Source organism: Drosophila melanogaster, chromosome 3L (genome assembly GCF_000001215.4).
Source record: "Drosophila melanogaster chromosome 3L".
Lineage (NCBI taxonomy): Eukaryota > Metazoa > Arthropoda > Insecta > Diptera > Drosophilidae > Drosophila > Drosophila melanogaster.
This window is the reverse complement of record NT_037436.4, coordinates 23831402-23851566: the sequence shown is the minus strand read 5'-3', so window position 1 is coordinate 23851566 and position 20165 is coordinate 23831402. Positions and strand designations below refer to the sequence as shown.

Here is a 20165-nt window from a genome sequence, read left to right as displayed (position 1 = left end):
TGCTTCGATTGTTTCGGAGGTGAGGACGGATGAATATGGAGGCAGTATGCCGTATTTCAAGACGTCTATTTCCGTTGTAATGGCGAATGTTATTGTGTAATTAATTTTTGAACCGTCAGTGAATATGAAATTATGAGTTTAAAGGTTATTCTTTTGTGTGTTCGTATAATTTTCTGTATTGATCTGAAAATGTTTGTTCTTTCTTATGGATTCTGAGTGATGTGTCTATTAGATTGTGGAGGGTCAATGATGGCCTGTATTTATGGAGTTTTATTGGTTTGTAGGGTAGATTAAGTTCTAGGCTAAGCTTGATTGTTCGGTCTATTATTGGTGTTTTTTTCTTTTTAGTTTTTTTATGCTTGACGAATGTATGTATTGGTGTGTTTTTGGAGAAGATTAGGTTTTGAGATAGTTTGGCTATTTGAAGGTCTCGTTTTATTTCTAAAGATTCGTAAAGTAAGTTATTTACTGGGGTAGAGCGATAAGCTCCGAGAGATAGACGGATTGCGGAGGTAAATGGTGTTTTTATTTTGCTCATAATGCTTTTGGGAGCATTACAGCATTTTGTACATACAGAAACAAACCATACTCTAGTTTGGCTATAACTGTTGGCTTTGCGACATTAAGTAGTGTATACGTGTTGCAATTAAATTTAAGACTAGAATGGCATTTTATTATATTTAGTTTATTGTGTAGTTTGGGTAGAAGTAAGTTTATATGTGTGTTCCATTTATATGCGTTGCTTAAGGTCATTCCTAGAAATATTAAGAAGTAACGGTGGGAATTTGGATGTTGTTGCACCTTATCTTGCAAGTGCAGTGGTGTTTTCTGCATATGTGGAGGTGTTGGCATTTGGATAGGGATAGCGATGCCCCTGAGTAGGAGCACCAATTTTTTATATCATTAAATAGGTTGTCTAAGCTGAAGTTTGTATTTGTGTTTTTGTTGAAATTTATTATAAGGAAGAAGTCGTCGGCGTATGCTCAAGTCTAGTGAATTTTGAATAAATGTCAATGCAACTGATGTAATGCTTTTTCGTCATATGAATAAATATCTACCTCAAATTTGTCTCGGCAATGTTCAGGAATAGGTTTGAGGTTTCTATATTATGTTTTTTGAATTGATTTTCTTAAAGTAATTTATGCATTTTCTGTATACCTGAATGTAAAAGACTTTCATGTAATTGGAGTCTAATTACGTTGAACTCGGCGTATAAACTAACAATTTTAAATAGGAAGGGACCGCGAATTACTTTAGTGGAGGTGGTACTAATAATTTCTCTATGTGCTCTTTAAATAATTTAAAATCTACGTCACTCTATAATTAAAATAACCAACTAAAATTTGTTTGGCCCTTTCGAGTGTCATTGGATTATATTTAATTGCGGTAATAGAGTTTCCGAATATTATTGAATGCTCTACTCTTTTTGTATTGGACTTAACGATTATTTATTTTTCTTTTTGAAATAGTTTATGGGTATCCCTTCTAAATAAATAAGGTTGCTGGTTGGGGCATGTTTACAACGGCAAAACCAGTACCCAACGTAATCTCGAACACAGTGCTACGTCGTTCTATATTCCTCAATGCTTATAACTTCGATATAGTTTACCGCAAGGGATCCCAACTAGGAAATGCTGATTTCCTGAGCCGACGCCAAACAAAAACCGTCGAAAAATTATCACCTGATGAAGAAGTCCAAATGATTGAATTAGCAGGAACGTCTTTTTTATGCTCAATTCATTGCATAACAAACTTCAAAGGATCCAACATCTTTAAAGCTTTGAGCTGGGTGTTAAGGGGGTGAACTGACATGAAGATTAAGAGGGAAAAACGTAGACACCCCTACTTTGCGCGTCGCCATGAACTATCACCAGATAGACCACCAGAGGAGCCTTAGTCTGGGGTAACAGAACAATGTATGCTTTTCGGATCCCTCCGAACTTATTTTACGTGGCGTGTTCCACACTGAAGGGATTACAACCACGGCACCCTATACCCCCACAAGTGAGCATATGGTGCATGTGTCTGGATACGCCAGACAAGCGTCCCGGACTAGAAGCTATAGCTATGTACATAGCGACCACCCCGGTAGCAATTCGAGTACTTGCTTGCCGGGCAAGCACTCCCCCTTGCTGAGGAGCGAGATCTACCTAAAATCTCTACTGATCTCTGGGTCTCAGCACCCGAGTTTTGCGCAACTAGCACCGTAACTCAAACGTCGAGCATGAAGGCTCTACCCGCGATATGGGTACCAACCACAGCCACCACGATACTCCCACCAGGGGGCCTACCTCAATGAGCAGTCTTGGATAGCTGCTCAACCCGTGGTACCGAAAAGAGGCTCGGTGGGCCTCCCCCTTTTGCTCCGACAAGCAGGGTTAGAGGAATCCTATCGCTGTATTAGTCGTCTCTTACGACAAGCAACAGCGGACTGTGGTAGTATTCTCGCCCGCTAACCACACGGCAGAGATGTTGAGCTAAACGCCCCTCCTCCTCAGGAACACTTCTTCCGCGAACATTGCTAGCCGTTGAGTCTTCTCTTGATCATCCAGGATTCCCTCGAAGATCCAGTTTTCGCCAAGGCGCTGCACTCCAAGTCCATCTAGGTCCCGCAGATCTGCATATAGGGGGCAAGCGCACAAGATGTGCATCCAGTCCTCATATGGATCTCCACATAACAGAACAGTTATACCTCCAAGAGCGAGGTCATCAATTTTAGGAGCTCTATGTGATCATAATCGAGGACCTCGACCATGAGCCATCTACTTCAGCCGCTTCCGTACCACCTAGTGATCAACCATCAATACAACCGCCGGCAGCTGCTCTACATAGATCTGAGCGTAGTAGACAACGTCCGGAAATATACGATCCATCCAGGTGTTCATGAGTGCTGTGTATGTTTAAAGTGGCGCGCCCAAATTTGTAACAGCTGTAAACACACGGCATTGTCTAATCAACATTCGATAACCGATAGAATATAGGCGGTCGAGTATTCCGCGCACACCCATCGCGCATCAAGAAGTTGTTAATATTACTTAATAATCATCTTGTAATAGCCATATAATGAATCACCGATTAATATTAAAGCTTGGCGTATTTAATAGAAACCCTAGCGATTATTAATACATTACCTCGACTTCGAGTCTATTTAGATCATAGTCATTTTAAAATGGTGACAGATAGTAATTCTTTAGTGCAGCCATCGAGTAGGAAAGCCATAAGCCCTAGAATAGCGATATGGTCATTGGAATTGGAAAACTATGATTATTCTAGACCTGGTGTTAATATGACGCGTTGAATAGACTTGTTGAATTATTAGATGCACTTACAGAAAATAGTGATATCTTCATAGAGCCCTAGCGAAATCCATAGGGAATAGTGAATATATTTAGAATACCGTAGAGCCTGTTTCGAAATCCGTAGGGAATAGTAAAATAGCCGGAGAATAGAGTAGGAAAGAAAGAAATTCGCATTTAATAGATACAGAAGCTAGGAAAAATACGCAACATTATGAAATTATGTGTTAGAAGACAGTAATTTTTGCATAGAGAATAGTAAAGACAGGGTGTGGGTGTAGACCCATATGAATTGAAGTTTAGAGAAAAAATTAATTGTAGGGTCGATTAAAGCAATGGGAATAGTAGGAGCAACACCTATGGATATTCACCTTATATTACAAACTGAAAAAATGCGTGACACTTCATTTTAATTATTAAATGGCGTTATTTATAAAAATAATGGTGACGAATCATTATGTCTGTATGCTCCGAGTTGCTTGGAAGAACAAATAATTAGGTTATGAAATGAAAAATTAAGACACCTTTCCGCTGAAAAATGTATAAACCCCTTAATAAGGAAGTATTTGTTCCCAGCTATGAAAAGTAGAGTAAGAAACACACAGTACCAAAAATCATTCATAATCGCACACGCCATAGTATTCCAAAGCCGTGGATACCAATACCTTTCCATACAATTCACATAGATCATTTAGAACCATTGCCAAGTATACAATCAAAAAGAAAACACCTCCTTGTAGTCATAGATTCATTTACGAAATTTGTTTAACCAATCCCACTGAACAGCACGCAAAGATAAACAAAGAACAGCAAGCAAAAGACTCACTTAGTAAGTATTTTGAATTTTATAGCCGCCCAAAAAGAATTATTTCTGACCGAGGACCTTGTTTTACCTCTCTAAAGTTTTCGACCTTCCTTCAAGAACGTGACGTGAAGCATATCAAGGTGGCACCCTCAAGCCAATGGGGCAAGTAGAGAGAGTGAATAGAATCGTAACACCTATGTAATTTCAAGTATCTGAGCCAATAGAGCAGGGAGATTTTTATAAGTTATTAAATATTTCCATTAATAATTCTGTTCATAGTAGTACTCAAAAATCACCTAGTATTCTATTATTTGATAGCCAAGAAGGTCATATTCTCAAAATATAATTTTAATTTAGATCAAAAAGACTTAGATACTATTTGTTTATATGCTAATAGGAATTTCCAGCACACACAACATAGGAATGAGCAGTATTATGAATATAAAGTTGGAGATTTTGTAGCTATACGTAATATTGATACACCACCTGAAGTTAATAAAAAATTCGTACATAAATATCGCGGCCTTACATGGCCAAAAAGTTCTTTGCCAAATTGATAGGAATATACAAGTCTAATGAAATTATAAAAAAAAAATATCGAAAAGTGGTTCAAAAATATAGGCGTGATAATTTTTGCGCGGCTTGTGGGCCTTAGAGTGGGCGTGGCAACATAGGTCAACAAACTTGCTTTGCTTATTAGTCTCTAAAATCTGTATGCTGAATATCAACCTTCTACCTTTTAAATTTACCTGTATAAATAAGACTGATTCATAGTTTATTATTAATTTTAACTTTATTGCGGTGGTGATTCTTCCGAGGCTATTGTCTAAAAATATTTAATGTTGCTGATCTTTTTTTTGAACTCGGGCACTTTATTGGGGAATATAGTACACTGAGTACTCCAAGTACCCCGTCCTTGATTGTTTTGATAATTTTTAGGATAATATTGATTTCCGAAATTTATATTAAAGGACAAGTTGTTATTACCCCAATTTGTATTAGAGTCTGTTCTGTCTCTGTTGTTGATTATTATTTTTTGTGGCTTATCCACTTGGATATTAGAAAACATAAGGTATGAACATGAGGTTAGGGTTCTACCCTCAATCATTCGTACTGCTTGGGCAACTTAGCGTGACAAATATTTTGTTTTTCGCGAATTACTTCAACTAATGCATCATTCAATGTCGTTGAAACTAAGACTGTGTTGGATAATTTATTGTCTAAGCGAATTTTAAATCATATTATACTTGTTCCTCTAATTCTTCAACAAATTTACGTAATTAACTTATTTTTAAACCTGGTAATCGTAGAGTAAAATGTATAAGTTATTATATGTGTTGGCCTTAGTTATCCCTCGAGCAGTCTGAGGGGATGGGGGTGATGTGCTGATGATGTTGCTCAGCGTCGATCCTGATTATAACCAGTTTATGATGGGAGAACTCTCTCCGTTATTACCAGCCGCCCTTGAAGCTAGATAACCAATATGACAAAAAAAGCGTTGGCTGCAGTTCGTTTGGGAGCAAGCAAGTGCTCTTTATTAAAATCAAAATCAAACTGAAAACTTAAAGGCTAACATAAAAAAGCTTCATAGCGTCCTCTGCCAATGTGCAGAGCTTTTGCCGGCTATGCAAGAGCTTCCGGTCAAATCGCTGACAAAGCATTTGATTTGATTTCTCCGTTGCACTCTGCCAAAACGTTGTCTTCTAGCCTCAACACCGTATCGTGGTGTGCCTTTGGAAGGATTGTGATCTTGTTGCAGGCCTTGATGATTTTGGGGAATTTAATTATAAAGTGCAAGATGTTAAGGGACTGCAAAACTTTTACGGACGCATACGGTTCTGCAATTCCATGACAATAATTCTATTTCGTGTTAAAAGCATCTCATAAAGATGGTCTGTATCGATCTGTTCATTTTTGGAAGCTTCTAAAAGTTGATTGACAGTATAGGTAAGTTCGTTAATTCGAACTTGTGTTTTTGTATTAGTCTGTAATATGGGCCGATGTCACGGCCAGAATACAAAGTAGAAGCGACAGAAACGACCTGTAATTATTTGTGATTGATTAACATATGTTCAGAATGGAGCTGCCCACCACCAATAAAAGTGAAAAGGAGTAAAAAATTATGCCAAGTGGCTGCGATAAAACAAAAGCTATGCCAATTGGCTATATGTAATAGTGAGTAATGAAAACTTATGCCAAGTGGCTACAAATAATAAAAATAAATAATTGAAAACCTATGCCAAGCGGCTACAAATGAAAAAAGTAAGGAAAAAAAATACTCCAAGGGAACCGCAACTGGGCTCCACTCTGGTTACCTGAGGTTGTCCTTGTGGACCACCCTCCCCTTAATTAGGACTGTGGTCCCCAAGTCTGCCTCGATGGTTCTCTCCTCGCATAAGTGAGTGAGTTTGTTGCCTAGTCGCCTGTTTGACTTTACTAGGACTTTGTCGCCGACTTGGAACACTCTGTTCCGCCGAGAGGCGTTTTCTCGGTTTCTTGTCAAATCATTTTTTTCATTTCATTCATTCATTTTTTCATTTTTCATGTAATTTTTCATGTCATTTTTTTTTTAATTTTTTCCTGGACGTCACTTTGTGGATCTTCTGGGTCTGCCCGCATGACTTCGGCCGGTCTCTTGTTAATGACAAAGTGGATAGATTTGTTATATCTAGCCGTGGCCAGCAAGATCAACTCCACCGTGTCACTTATGCCTTTATCGATTTTTAGGCATCTAGCGAGTTCAATCAACGTGCTATGGAATCGTTCCACCTGTCCGTTGGAGACGCTATGGGGGGGCGGTGCATTCGAGATGCTGACGCCGAAATGGTTTTCCAGCATAGCCACTATTGTTTGCGATCTCAATGATGGTTCATTGTCGCAGTAGATGGCTTTGGCTTTGGGGAAAACATTCATGAGTTGTAAAAGGGGTGCTTTCAAATCCTCTATGGTTCTCGATGGAATCGGCTGTACCATAGCGAATTTAGAGAACTTGTCAACGCAGGTGAGAAAAAATTTTTTATCCGTTGAGAAGATATCAATGTGTAATATTTCTCCTACATGGGTCGGGATTGGTGTTTCTCCGAGTTCCTGTTTCATACTTTGCTTTGGTGCAAGTTTTACAATTGGCTCGCCAATTTGGTCATTTTTGGGAAGTAGTACTCGGAGAGTACCTGCTTCACGTTTTCTTGGGCCGACCTGTGAGCTCTATTGTGCTCGGCGGTAAGGATTTCTTTCCCCTCCTCGACCGCGAAAATGTCGGTGTTCCTATTTTTGCAATACCAGAATGAATTTGTGCCAACGTGTGAAGATCACAGTGGAAGGGATTCACACCATTAGGGATAATGGTGTTGGCAAGCTCCTCTAGTAGAGTTCGTTTGCACGAGAAGTTAATCGAGTGGCGCCTCTTATTTCCAAATAATATAAAGATGCGTTTCCAAGGGGAGCGCGCCTCTTCTAAAATTATTTGGTTCTGGAAGTAATTCAACGGTTTGTCCGTGGACTCGATAGTGTGTGTCAGTGAGAGCTCGCTGTGAACCTGGTTTTCAACAACGTTGAATTGTTGTCTCGAAAGGGCATCTGCAACGAGGTTATTTTTTCCGGGCTTGTAAAAAATTCGCGCGCCGGATTCATCGATGCGTGCTTTCCATCTCTTAATTTTAGCGTTCGGATTAGATTCCGATACCGCAAACGTTAAGGGTTGGTGATCGGTAAAGATGTTTATTTCTTTAACCGCATATAGGTAGTGGCGTAATTTGGCCAGTAGCATAGTTAACCTCTCTGTCGCTCAATGTCCTGGAGATCATTGTAATCGGACGTCCCTCTTGGGAGAGCACTGCACCAATGCCGTAGGCCGAAGCATCTGTCGTTAGATCAAACGCTTTTTTATAGTCAGGGTATCTGAGGATGACGTCCTCAGAAGCAAGGATATTACGTAGTTTCTCGAAGGTACGTTGTTGCGCTTCGGAAAATTGTACCTGCTCCCATTTTCGCCCTTCAGTATGTCTGAAATGGGCCTCGCTATTGATGCGAAATCTTTGATAAAGCATCGATAATATCTGGCCAAGCCCAAGAATGACCTTACCTCAAATACGTTTTTGGGTTCTAGAAATTCTTTTATGGCCCTAACCTTTTCTGGGTCAATCGCCGCACCATTGTTGGTGACGATGAACCCTAGGAAGCTCACGCTTTTCTTAAAAAAACGTGACTTTTCTGCGGATATTCTCTACGTGCTTAACATGGGCATTTTCATTTTCTGAAAATATGATGACATCATCAACGTAAACATAGCAGAACTTGCCAATCTGCCCTCGCAGAATATCGTCAATTGTTCTCTGGAAGATGCTTGCAGTGTTCCTGAGTCCGAGCGGTAGTCTTCGGAACTCATACTTCCCTCCGTTAACTGAGAATGACGTTTTCTCACGGTCGCGTTCAGCGAGCGTGATTTGATGATACCCAGACTTCAGATCGAGTGTCGTGAAGTATTTGGCCTACCGAGATTCCCCAGTATCATTGAGATATTTGGCATGGGGTATCTCTCTGGAACTGTTCTTTCGTTCAGTTTGCGAAAGTCCAGTACCAAACGCATTTTTTTGTTGCCCTCCTCGTCGGTGCCCTCTTTGTCTACGACTCATATTGGGTTATTGTAGGGGGACTTCGACTTTTAAATTATGCCGTTCTTAAGCAGTTCCTGAATTTCGCCGTTGACGAAGTCGGCTGCTCCCATGGGATATGGGTACAATTTGGCTTAAATGGGCTCCTCGTTAATCGTCCGGGTGGTAGCTACCACCGACGTATTGTAAGGAAGAGCCTCATTAGGGTCAGCATTCGTTTGGGAGCAAGCAAGTGCTCTTTATTGTAATCAAAATCAAACTGAAAACTTAAAGGCTAACATATAAAAGCTTCATAGCGGCCTCTGCCAATGTGCAGAGCTTTTGCCGGCTATGCAAGAGCTTCCGGTCAAATGCTTTGTCAGCGATTTGACCGGTGCTTAAGAGCGGACGATCGGTCCGGTTAACTCAGTTAACTTATACATTACTCGTAGAAAAGTATGTATCAGGCGGAAGGAAGCGTTTCCGACCATATAAAGTATACATATTCTTGATCAGGATCAATAGCCGAGTCGATCTGCCCATGTCCGTCTTTCCGTACGAACGTCGAGATCTCTCAACTATAATAGCTAGATGGTTGATATTCAGCACACAGATTCTAGAGACAAAGACGGAGCGAAAGTTGTTGACCCATCTTGCCACTCTAAGACTTTTGAAGAATGTTGATGTTTTCGTATTTTTTCGTATTGAAAATTTCTATGGAAACCGCCGAAAACTTCCACGCTTCCATTTTTGAAAATTTGTTGTAAATTTTTTCATCATTTTATTAAAGTTGTTGGATATATTTTAAAATTTTCTATCGACTTGCCAAAAAACTTTTTGTCACGCCCACTCTACGTCTTTAAGCCGCCCAAAACTGCCACGAACAGACTTTTGAAAAATGTTTCGACTTTTCTTCTTCATATAGTTTGTCTTGCCACGCCCATCCTTTCACCTACAAAACGCACAAAACTATCACACTAGCTGAGTAACAGTTATAATCTGATGATCGGGGAACTCGACTATAGCATTTTTTTTTTTATATTTAATTTCCCGTAATTCAGCTATTATTTGATGTGGAGGGATTACGCCGTTGAACTGGCTAATTAATAGGGTTCTCTATTCCTTCCAGTCCAGTGATCCACTCTTCTAAATTCATTCTTTTTTCTTCATTCTTATAACTATGGCTTTTATCAGGTGACAGGGACGCGGAGAGTGAAAACAGAAGATTTCGGTTGGTAAAAACCAAAGACACTAGAATAACAAGATGCGTAACGCCATACGATTTTTTGGTACACGATTTTTTCTAAGCATACAGTGATAGCAGACAACTGTATGTGTGCACACACACGTATGCTCATGCATTGTAAATTTGACAAAATATGCCCTTCACCTTAGAAGTTCTTTGACTTTAAATCTATATTAGTTTTGATCAATTGGCACCATGCGAAAAATTCTTGTTTTGCATTGCCTTAACGTTATTATTATTTGAAAATAGATTAGGAATAGCCAAATCTATGTACATATTATCACAAAATAAATTTCAAAAATGGCTTTATATTAGAATATTTGTCATTAGAGTATTCATCTTGCGGCGTGAGAAAAATTAATAAGGCAATGATTGTTGAGTGCTTGTGTCCGTCCGCACTTCGTGCCTTAAAATATGACCAAAGCAAAGAAACTAGAATAATTCTAGTGTCTTTGGTATGACTTTTGCAATAAACAGTTATCATATTTAATTATTTAGTATATTTATTAAATCATTTGACTTAATATGATGTAACATTAACATTAAAAGTGTTTCAAAAAAAATATTTCGCTTTTAAAAAATTGTCAGATGAGAGACAAATTAGAATTAAACATAAATATAAATGTGTCGAGCGGCGATTTTAACAAACAAATTTAAAAAGCTTTAAATTTATAATAGTCAGGGCGCGAATTTTTAAAAATTATTTTATTTTATCATATTGCTAAGAAATTGGCAAAAACTACCCTAATATGTACAATGTAAATTCGTTTCTTCGATAAGAATTGATTTCGGCCCGAAAATCGTCTTCTAGCACAACACCAAAACCAATGTATGGCCGTTACGCATCTTGTTATTCTAGTGTCTTTGCAAAAACTGTGGCCAGGCTGCATCGTTCGGTAAATTAATTTGCATTTGACAAAGCTTTTATGCTGACGGATGTACCCTTTGTTTAAAAGTTTGAACATTTCTTATGTCTGCTGTCGACGGTAAAGGCATGTCGATATTTACAACTAGGGCGCCGGCGATCGTTAGAAAGATATATGCCGCCTAATGATTTTAAATGTTTATGGCGTATTGATTTTAATTACACACACAGTAGGCTCTGGACCTATGTTGTTGACAAATACAAGTAGTTGACTGGGTTTGTTGTCTATTGTATTTGCTTATGCATACTTTTTCTGGCAAGTCTAATTGAAGTTACTTTTTAGCAGACACATAAGGCCCAATATTTTATAATTGTGCTTGTACTTTAAATTTACTTTTCTTATAAACAATTTACTGTTCTTTAAGTATGCCATCACTTTAGTTTTTGTGCTACCTTCCGATTGGGTTGTCAGTCATAAGGATCGGACACATACAGCCAATTTCAATGGGCCGCCGTCCGCAGTTTTTAATAGTTTGTATAATTGTTAAGCATATTTTTAACTAAATAAATTACATTTCGTTCAAGGTTTTATAATAACACAAATATTTGGACCAAGCTTATTTCATCTGCAACGGGAATGTTTTCTACTCAAGAAGGTTACGATTTGGTTAAAAAATTTTACGATGAGCATTATGGACATTTTGGCCGTGCACAACACATAATAGAGAAATCACTTCGAAATATCAAAGAAGGAATTCAATGGAGTAAGCAAAATATACCCGTAATAGAGGAGTGGATTGACCACTATTTGTCTGACGCCCCAAAACTAGCATATGTAAATTAATGCATATAATGTATAAGCTATGATTCATATTCGCGAATAAAAATACTGCTTTTTGTAACTTCATTCCCATAATCTTTATTTTTCTACATATGGTCTACGTATAGTAAAGGTGAAGGTTAGGTATAAAATATTAATAAAAAACTCGTATTATTTTTGAAAGTTGTACGTCAGTCTAATTGTGCCCCGGTTCATAATGGCCGTATTATTGTTAAAGTAAATAGCTACTTTGCATATATTTATATATATATATATATATATATATATATAAAAATATATATATATATATATATAGTGACATATCCATAAGTCCCTAAGACTTAAGCATATGCCTACATACTAATACACTTACAACATATACACCCCAATACAACATACACTACTCCGGATGTATCCAACAGATACCAGAAAGAATAAGATTGTTAAAAAAACCCCAATTCTAGATAAGTCACCCACTGGTAGACTAAACATCCGTCCCCTAATTTAAACAATTCCTTGCTTAAGCCTCACCCCATCGTCACATTCCCACGTTCAAAGCTCGGAGCCGCAATCCCGAAAAACAAAAGTATCGATTTCAATAAACAAATTATAAGAATTTAAGAGCACTTGTATCCAAGAGCAAATGCACTTGAATCCAAGAGAAACGCAAAGCTTTTTCTCTTCACGATCAGAATCCTAAAGTCTAAAGTCCATATTAGAAAAGCTCGATACCGAGGCTTGAACGTCAATCAAATCAGAATAATTATCAGAGTTCAGTTTGAGACCTAATTGTAAAAGGTCGGTGTTCTTCTCAAATAAAAAGATTGTAATCATTTAGTGAAATAAAAATTATATTTTTTTCACTTATAAATATTGCAAGTATTTAATTGGCGCAGTCGGTAGGATCCAATAAAATAAAAGAGTCCTTTTAGTACGGTACTGATCAACTGAAGGATATGCTATACGACTAGCTATCCAAGATCAGCGAATTAAAATAGTGATTCAAAAATATTTTTAGATCCGCAAAAGAATCTACGTGAAAGTAGTATTCAAAATAAAATCCCGTGCGGTCGGAAACAAAAATTAATTTAAATTTTTTAATTCCGAAACTTAAAACCAAGTTTAAAGAAAACTTAAAATCAAGAAAACTTAAAACCAAGTTTAAAGAAAACTTAAAATCAAGAAAACTAAAAACCAAGTTTAAAGAAAACTTAAAATCAAGAAAACTTAAAACCAAGTTTAAAGAAAACTCAAAATCAAGAAAACTTAAAACCAAAATAAGCTCCAGAAAACTAAAAGACATCATGGCAGTCCCACAACTCTCAGAAACACACCTAAACCAACTGCTAAACCAAATCAAAGAATTAAACTACTACGATGGCGCACCTGGCAAATTATCTGGATTCGTCAACCAAGTGGAACAACTGCTCAGTTTATACCCAACACAGGAAGCAAGACAGGCACACGTCATATATGGAGCAGTGAAGCGGTTATTAGTGGATTCAGCCTTAGAAGTCGTAACCCAGGAAAGAGCTAACACATGGCTGGACATGAAGAAAGCACTGGCAATGGCATTCAAAGACCATAGACCTTATGTAACTCTCATCAGACAATTAGAAGACATATCATACCCAGGAAGTATCTGTAAGTTTATAGAAAAATTAGAAACACAATACTGGATTATCTTCGATAAGTTAGAATTAGAAAGTGACCATGTTGATAAATCGAATTATACCGAAATGTTAAACAAAACTGTTAAATCAGTAATAGATCGAAAACTGCCGGATAGAATTTATATGTCTTTGGCACGTAAAGATATTGATACAATTTATAAATTAAAACAAGCATCAATGGAATTAGGCCTTTATGATGCTATTCCAGAAAATCACCGTTCTAATAGAACAGAAATGAATAAACGTAGGAACAGGGGAAACTATAATCAAAATAATAATCAAAAATATTACAATAATAGAAATCACAACTACAGTAATTATTATCCTAGCACGAATCAGAATCATAATACACAACCACCTCAGAATTCGACTCAACCTATGACAAATCAAAACCAATATTCACCGCGTTTCATACCGAATAATCAAAGAGGGAATTATTATGCATTTAGACGAGACTTAACACAAGCTCAGCAGAACAACCCACTTAATAACACCCTTAACTTCCAACCTTCGACATCGAATAATATTAACAGACAAGGGCCAGTAAAAAGACAACGCTAGAGTCAGAGTGACCAAAGCAGGATGGATGTAAATTTTCATCAAGCTGCCTCGGACACTCAAATGATAGAGAAGGACATACAAGTCCCTATGTAAAAATAATTCATCATAATAAAAATTATAAGGGAATGATCGATACAGGATCATCAATTAACATCATAAGAGAAAATTTTGAGAACTTAGAAGAAAAGGAAGAAAACCTAATAGTATACACTATTAAGGGACCAATAAAACTAAAGAAAAGTATAATAATAAAACCTACCTCAGTATGTCCGTCTGCTCAAAAATTCTACATTCACAAATTTTCTGATAACTATGATTTCTTGTTAGGTCGAAAGTATTTAGAAGATACAAAAGCTAAAATAGATTATGCTAACGAAACAGTAACACTAGGCTCAAAAGTATTTAAGTTTCTCTATGAAGAAAAGAAGGGCGAGACCGCATCCAAATGCCTTGACCCACAAGAAAAGAATGATTCCGCTCTAGTGGACAGAACCAAACCAAAAATGCAAAAGGTTAAGACCGCACCTAAGTGCCTTAAACCAAAACATCAACAGCAGAAGAAAGAGACCGCATTACCCAAATGCCTCATTTCAAATGTTGTTAAAGACACAGTGGACAATGATGTAACACATCTCGATCCCATGTCCGTTGACAACGATATAGTCAACTTCGCGATTAATAATGAGTTACGCGAATGTAACGAGTATAGACTCGAACACTTAAATGCAGAGGAAGTTGAATGTTTAAAGAAGGTCCTATACGAATATAGAGACATTCAGTACAAAGAGGGCGAAAATTTGACCTTCACCAGTACTATTAAACATGTCATCCAGACTCAACACGAAGACCCAGTATACCGTAAACCCTACAAGTACCCTCAAAGCGTTGACCAAGAAGTTAACAAACAAATTAAAGAAATGATAGAACAAGGGATTGTTCGCAAATCAAAGTCCCCTTATTGTTCTCCTATTTGGGTGGTCCCCAAGAAGGCAGACGCCTCTGGGAAACAAAAATTCAGGTTGGTAGTCGATTACAGGAACCTAAATGAGATAACTGTTAACGACAAATTTCCCATTCCCCGAATGGATGAGATATTGGACAAACTAGGTAGATGCCAATACTTTACCACTATAGATCTAGCCAAGGGTTTTCACCAAATCCAAATGGATGAAAATTCTATTGCAAAAACAGCTTTTTCAACTAAGCATGGGCATTATGAATATACTCGTATGCCTTTTGGTTTAAAAAACGCTCCAGCTACTTTTCAGAGATGCATGAATAATCTTCTGGAAGATTTAATCTACAAAGACTGTTTAGTCTATTTAGACGATATTATTGTTTATTCCACTTCATTGGAAGAACACATTTTATCCCTAAAGAAAGTCTTTGAAAAACTGAGAGACGCTAATTTAAAGTTGCAACTAGATAAATGTGAATTCATGAAGAAAGAAACTGAATTCCTAGGACACATCGTCACAACAAATGGCATCAAACCAAATCCAAATAAAACTAAAGCAATTACAAATTTTCCATTACCCAAGACACCTAAGCAAATAAAATCATTTTTGGGATTATGTGGATTCTATCGCAAGTTTATTCCTAACTTTGCCAAAATAGTTAAACCCATGACCCTCAAATTAAAGAAAGGTGCTATAATAGACACCAAATGTAAAGAATACATCGAATCATTTGAAAAATTAAAAGTTTTGATAACTTCAGACCCGATATTAATCTATCCTGATTTTTCAAAACCTTTTTCCTTGACAACTGATGCTAGCAACGTAGCTATTGGTGCAGTGTTATCACAAAATCACAAGCCAGTTTGTTATGCCAGTAGAACGCTAAACGAACATGAAATCAACTATGCTACGATTGAAAAAGAATTGTTAGCTATAGTTTGGGCTACAAAATATTTCAGGTCATACTTATTCGGCAGACCATTTGAAATATTAAGTGATCACAAGCCACTGGTATGGCTCAACAACATTAAAGAACCAAACATGAAATTGCAAAGATGGAAAATAAAACTTAATGAATTCGATTATAAAATCAAATATCTTCCAGGCAAAGAAAACCATGTCGCGGATGCTCTTTCCCGCACGAAAATAGAAGAAGTTATGGTTGGCGAGGTCGCAAACAGCGCAGACGCAACTATACACAAGTCCATTGAAGATAATCTAAATTACATACCCATAACAGAAAGACCAATAAATTACTTCTCTAGACAAATAGAGATAGAAAAAGGCGATAACGATACAACAAGTGTACAACATTTGTTTCAAAAATTAAAGATTAAGATAGTCTATAAAGAAATGACACCTGAACTCGCCAAAAACCTCATTAAGGAATATGTGTGCACCAAAAAGAGTGCAATTTATTTCCCTAATGACGAAGATTTTCTGATCTTCCAGAGAGCGTTTACCGAAATTATAAGCCCTAACAATTTCACAAAACTCTTGAGATGTACCACAAAGTTAATTGATATACTAACGTATGCAGAATTCAAAGATTTAATCTTAAAGAAACATAAGGAACTTTTACATCCGGGTATAGAAAAAACAATCAATTTATTTAAAGAAGAATATTACTATCCTGATAGTCAAAAGCTTATTCAAACCATTATCAATGAATGTCAAATTTGTTATCTAGCAAAAACGGAACATCAAACACAAATGACATATGAGACTACACCAGAAATATTTAACACAAGAGAAAAATACATGATAGATTTTTATCTCACAGGAAACCAGATCTTCTTATCTTGCATTGATATCTATTCGAAATTTGCATCACTAGTTGAATTAAAAAGTAGAGATTGGCTAGAAGCAAAAAGAGCCATTACTAAAATATTCAATGACATGGGAAAACCGCAAGAAATTAAAGCAGACAAAGACTCAGCTTTTATGTGTATAGCCTTACAAAATTGGTTAAGATCTGAAGGTGTACAAATTTCTATAACGACTAGCAAAAATGGTATATCTGATATAGAAAGATTCCACAAGACCGTAAACGAAAAGCTAAGAATCATTGGTAGCGAACAAAATATTGAAGATAGGTGCACAAAATTCGAAACAATTCTATACATATACAATCACAAAACTAAACATAATAGTACTAAAAGATTTCCAGCAGACATTTTCCTATATGCAGGCAGTCCAGATTTTAATGTACAACAAAACAAAATCGATAGGATAGAATACCTCAATAAGAATAGACACGATTTTGAAGTTGATATAAAATATAGACAAGCCCCACTTGTAAAAAGTAAAATAACCAATCCATTTAAAAAGACAGGAAGAATTGGACAAGTAGATGATAAACATTTCGAAGAAACAAATCGTGGCAGGAAGATCGTTCACTATAAGTCAAAATTTAAGAAACAGAAAAAGTTTAATAAGAGCAAATATGATAATTCCAGACCAACCAAAGAAGCACAAAGTACACAACATACTTCTAATAATGCTTAGTTGCATACTATCACTTATCATCACGGTCAAGTGCAACAATATAGAAGTAAATCCAATAAACGCGAAAAATGGATACCTTATATTCCAAACAGGAACAATGGAGATTCCAACCAGCTATGAATACCATTATTTAAGCATAAACATAACAAAGACAATGCTCATGTTCGAAGATATAGTAAGTGAAGCAAACAACTATCCTAATGTACCACAAATACAATATTTAGTCGACAAATTAAAACGAGAAATAAATGGGTTAAGAATTATTAGTCGAAGTAAAAGAGGTCTTTTAAACGTAGTAGGAAAAGCATACAAATACTTATTCGGCACATTAGATGAGGATGACAGAGAAGAGTTAGAAGAAAAAATAAACAACATGTCAGAAGACTCTGTAAAAACCCATGACCTAAACACGATTCTAGATGTAATCAATAGTGGTATAGATATAATTAATAAGCTCAAAGTAGATAAAGAACGACACCAACCAATTGCGGTACTAATATTTAACCTAGAGCAATTTACAGAATATATAGAAGACATAGAATTGGGTCTGCAATTAACCAGACTAGGAATTTTCAATCCAAGATTACTAAAGCATGACTATTTAAAACATGTAAATTCAGAAAAAATGCTAAAGATAAAAACGTCAACCTGGCTTAAAACAGACACGAACGAAATTTTGATTATTTCCCATATTCCTAGCGAAGTTACTAAAGTTCCAATATTCCAAATTGTTCCGTACCCAGATGAACATAATTATATTCTAACCGAGCAAATATTCGATAAATTCTACATATTTGATAACCAAGTATTCCATAAAGATACCAATAGGGATATATTCGACAAATGTATTATTGGAATCATCAAACAAGAGCAAACTCAATGCAAATATATTAAAACACATAAAAATTACCAAATAAATTATATAGAACCAAATATACTATTAACATGGAATATTCCTGAAACAGCTGTTAACCAAGACTGTACACACAATAAAATATTAATTTCAGGAAACAACATCATTAAAATTAAAAATTGTACCATACAAATAGATGAATTCTTAATCTCTAATAATCTAGCAGACTTTACACAAACAATTTATATCACCACCAATGTAATACGTCTAGACCCAATAAATCACTTACAAACGAGAGAAATGATAGAATCCCATGTAAAACACTATAACTTTTTCCAAATTATATGCATTACAACGTTCGTCATAATGATAATTAGTTTGACTCTGTATGTAGCATATAAGTTTAAAAATATACCTAAGAAAATTATTGTCAAATATCGTAAGCAAAAAGAACACACGCACCTTGAAAATAATGTCAATGAAAATATTCAACAAGGAAATAATATTACCTTATACCCAAATTTAACGACCTGAGGACAGGCCAAATTCAAAGGTTGGGGGAGTGACATATCCATAAGTCCCTAAGACTTAAGCATATGCCTACATACTAATACACTTACAACATATACACCCCAATACAACATACACTACTCCGGATGTATCCAACAGATACCAGAAAGAATAAGATTGTTAAAAAAACCCCAATTCTAGATAAGTCACCCACTGGTAGACTAAACATCCGTCCCCTAATTTAAACAATTCCTTGCTTAAGCCTCACCCCATCGTCACATTCCCACGTTCAAAGCTCGGAGCCGCAATCCCGAAAAACAAAAGTATCGATTTCAATAAACAAATTATAAGAATTTAAGAGCACTTGTATCCAAGAGCAAATGCACTTGAATCCAAGAGAAACGCAAAGCTTTTTCTCTTCACGATCAGAATCCTAAAGTCTAAAGTCCATATTAGAAAAGCTCGATACCGAGGCTTGAACGTCAATCAAATCAGAATAATTATCAGAGTTCAGTTTGAGACCTAATTGTAAAAGGTCGGTGTTCTTCTCAAATAAAAAGATTGTAATCATTTAGTGAAATAAAAATTATATTTTTTTCACTTATAAATATTGCAAGTATTTAATTATATATATATATATATATATATAGTGACATATTCACATACAAAACCACATAACGTAGAGTAAACATATTGAAAAGCCGCATCCAGATCATAACGTAAACAATAAGTGACCACCATGCTAATGTGGATCAAATAACAAAAATATCCACTCTGCATTTTGGTTTAATTATATTGACACCCCCATACTGTATGCCATCTGCGCAGTATGCATTCTAATAAACAAATTCTTTGACAGCGGCACTTAGCCATTCTTGTAAACAAATCTTAAAGTCTGCCTGCTCTCTCTGAGGCTTCTCCTCCACTTAAGAATCCAAGAGCAATGCTCTCTCAAAATACTTAAGCATCTAAGAGCAATGCTCTCCCAAAAACACTAACATATTCTTTAAGCACAGAGGCTTCTCCTCATTTTCACTTTCATTTGATTTTTAGTCTTAAGCTGAACGTTAATCAATAAACAACACAATCGATCCCGAAATTTTGATTCGTTTTATTTTGGCAAAACTCAATTTTCAGCGTTGGTCTTAGTTCATATTCGGAACGGTCCATTTAATAGACTCAAAACTATTTATTGCAACCATTGATTTGCAATTGGCGCAGTCGATGTGATCAGTGTTAAAGTTCCTTGATGCGGTAACCAGATTTGCCAATTCCTGTGTTCTTTTTGTTCACTGACAAAAGTACCACGCTAACGGGCACCCACGTGACAGTTAATATCGCTTTAAGTTTTTAATTAAACCTCGACAATAAAGTGAAACCGAAAAATCACAATTTGCCTAAACAAACCTGAATTTATTATCAGGAAGACGCTATTGAATTTGTGAGAGGCTGTAAATCCAATTGGTTACCTCAAAGACCC

At 36.4% G+C, this 20165-nt stretch overlaps 1 protein-coding gene across 1 annotated transcript in view, besides 2 other annotated features; it reads left to right on the top strand.

Moving 5' to 3' along the window:
• The window catches only part of CG40470 (uncharacterized protein), a 146551-nt gene extending 134844 nt beyond the window's left edge, over positions 1-11707 (top strand). Inside the window, exon 13 of the mRNA NM_001043170.2 lies at positions 11387-11707. Coding sequence (NP_001036635.1) covers positions 11387-11645 — 259 coding nt within the window. The 3' untranslated portion in view covers positions 11646-11707. The remainder of the gene's footprint in view (positions 1-11386) is intronic.
• Positions 9934-10803: a mobile genetic element.
• Positions 11708-19333: 7626 nt separating the features above from the next.
• Positions 19334-20165: part of a mobile genetic element that runs on past the window's edge.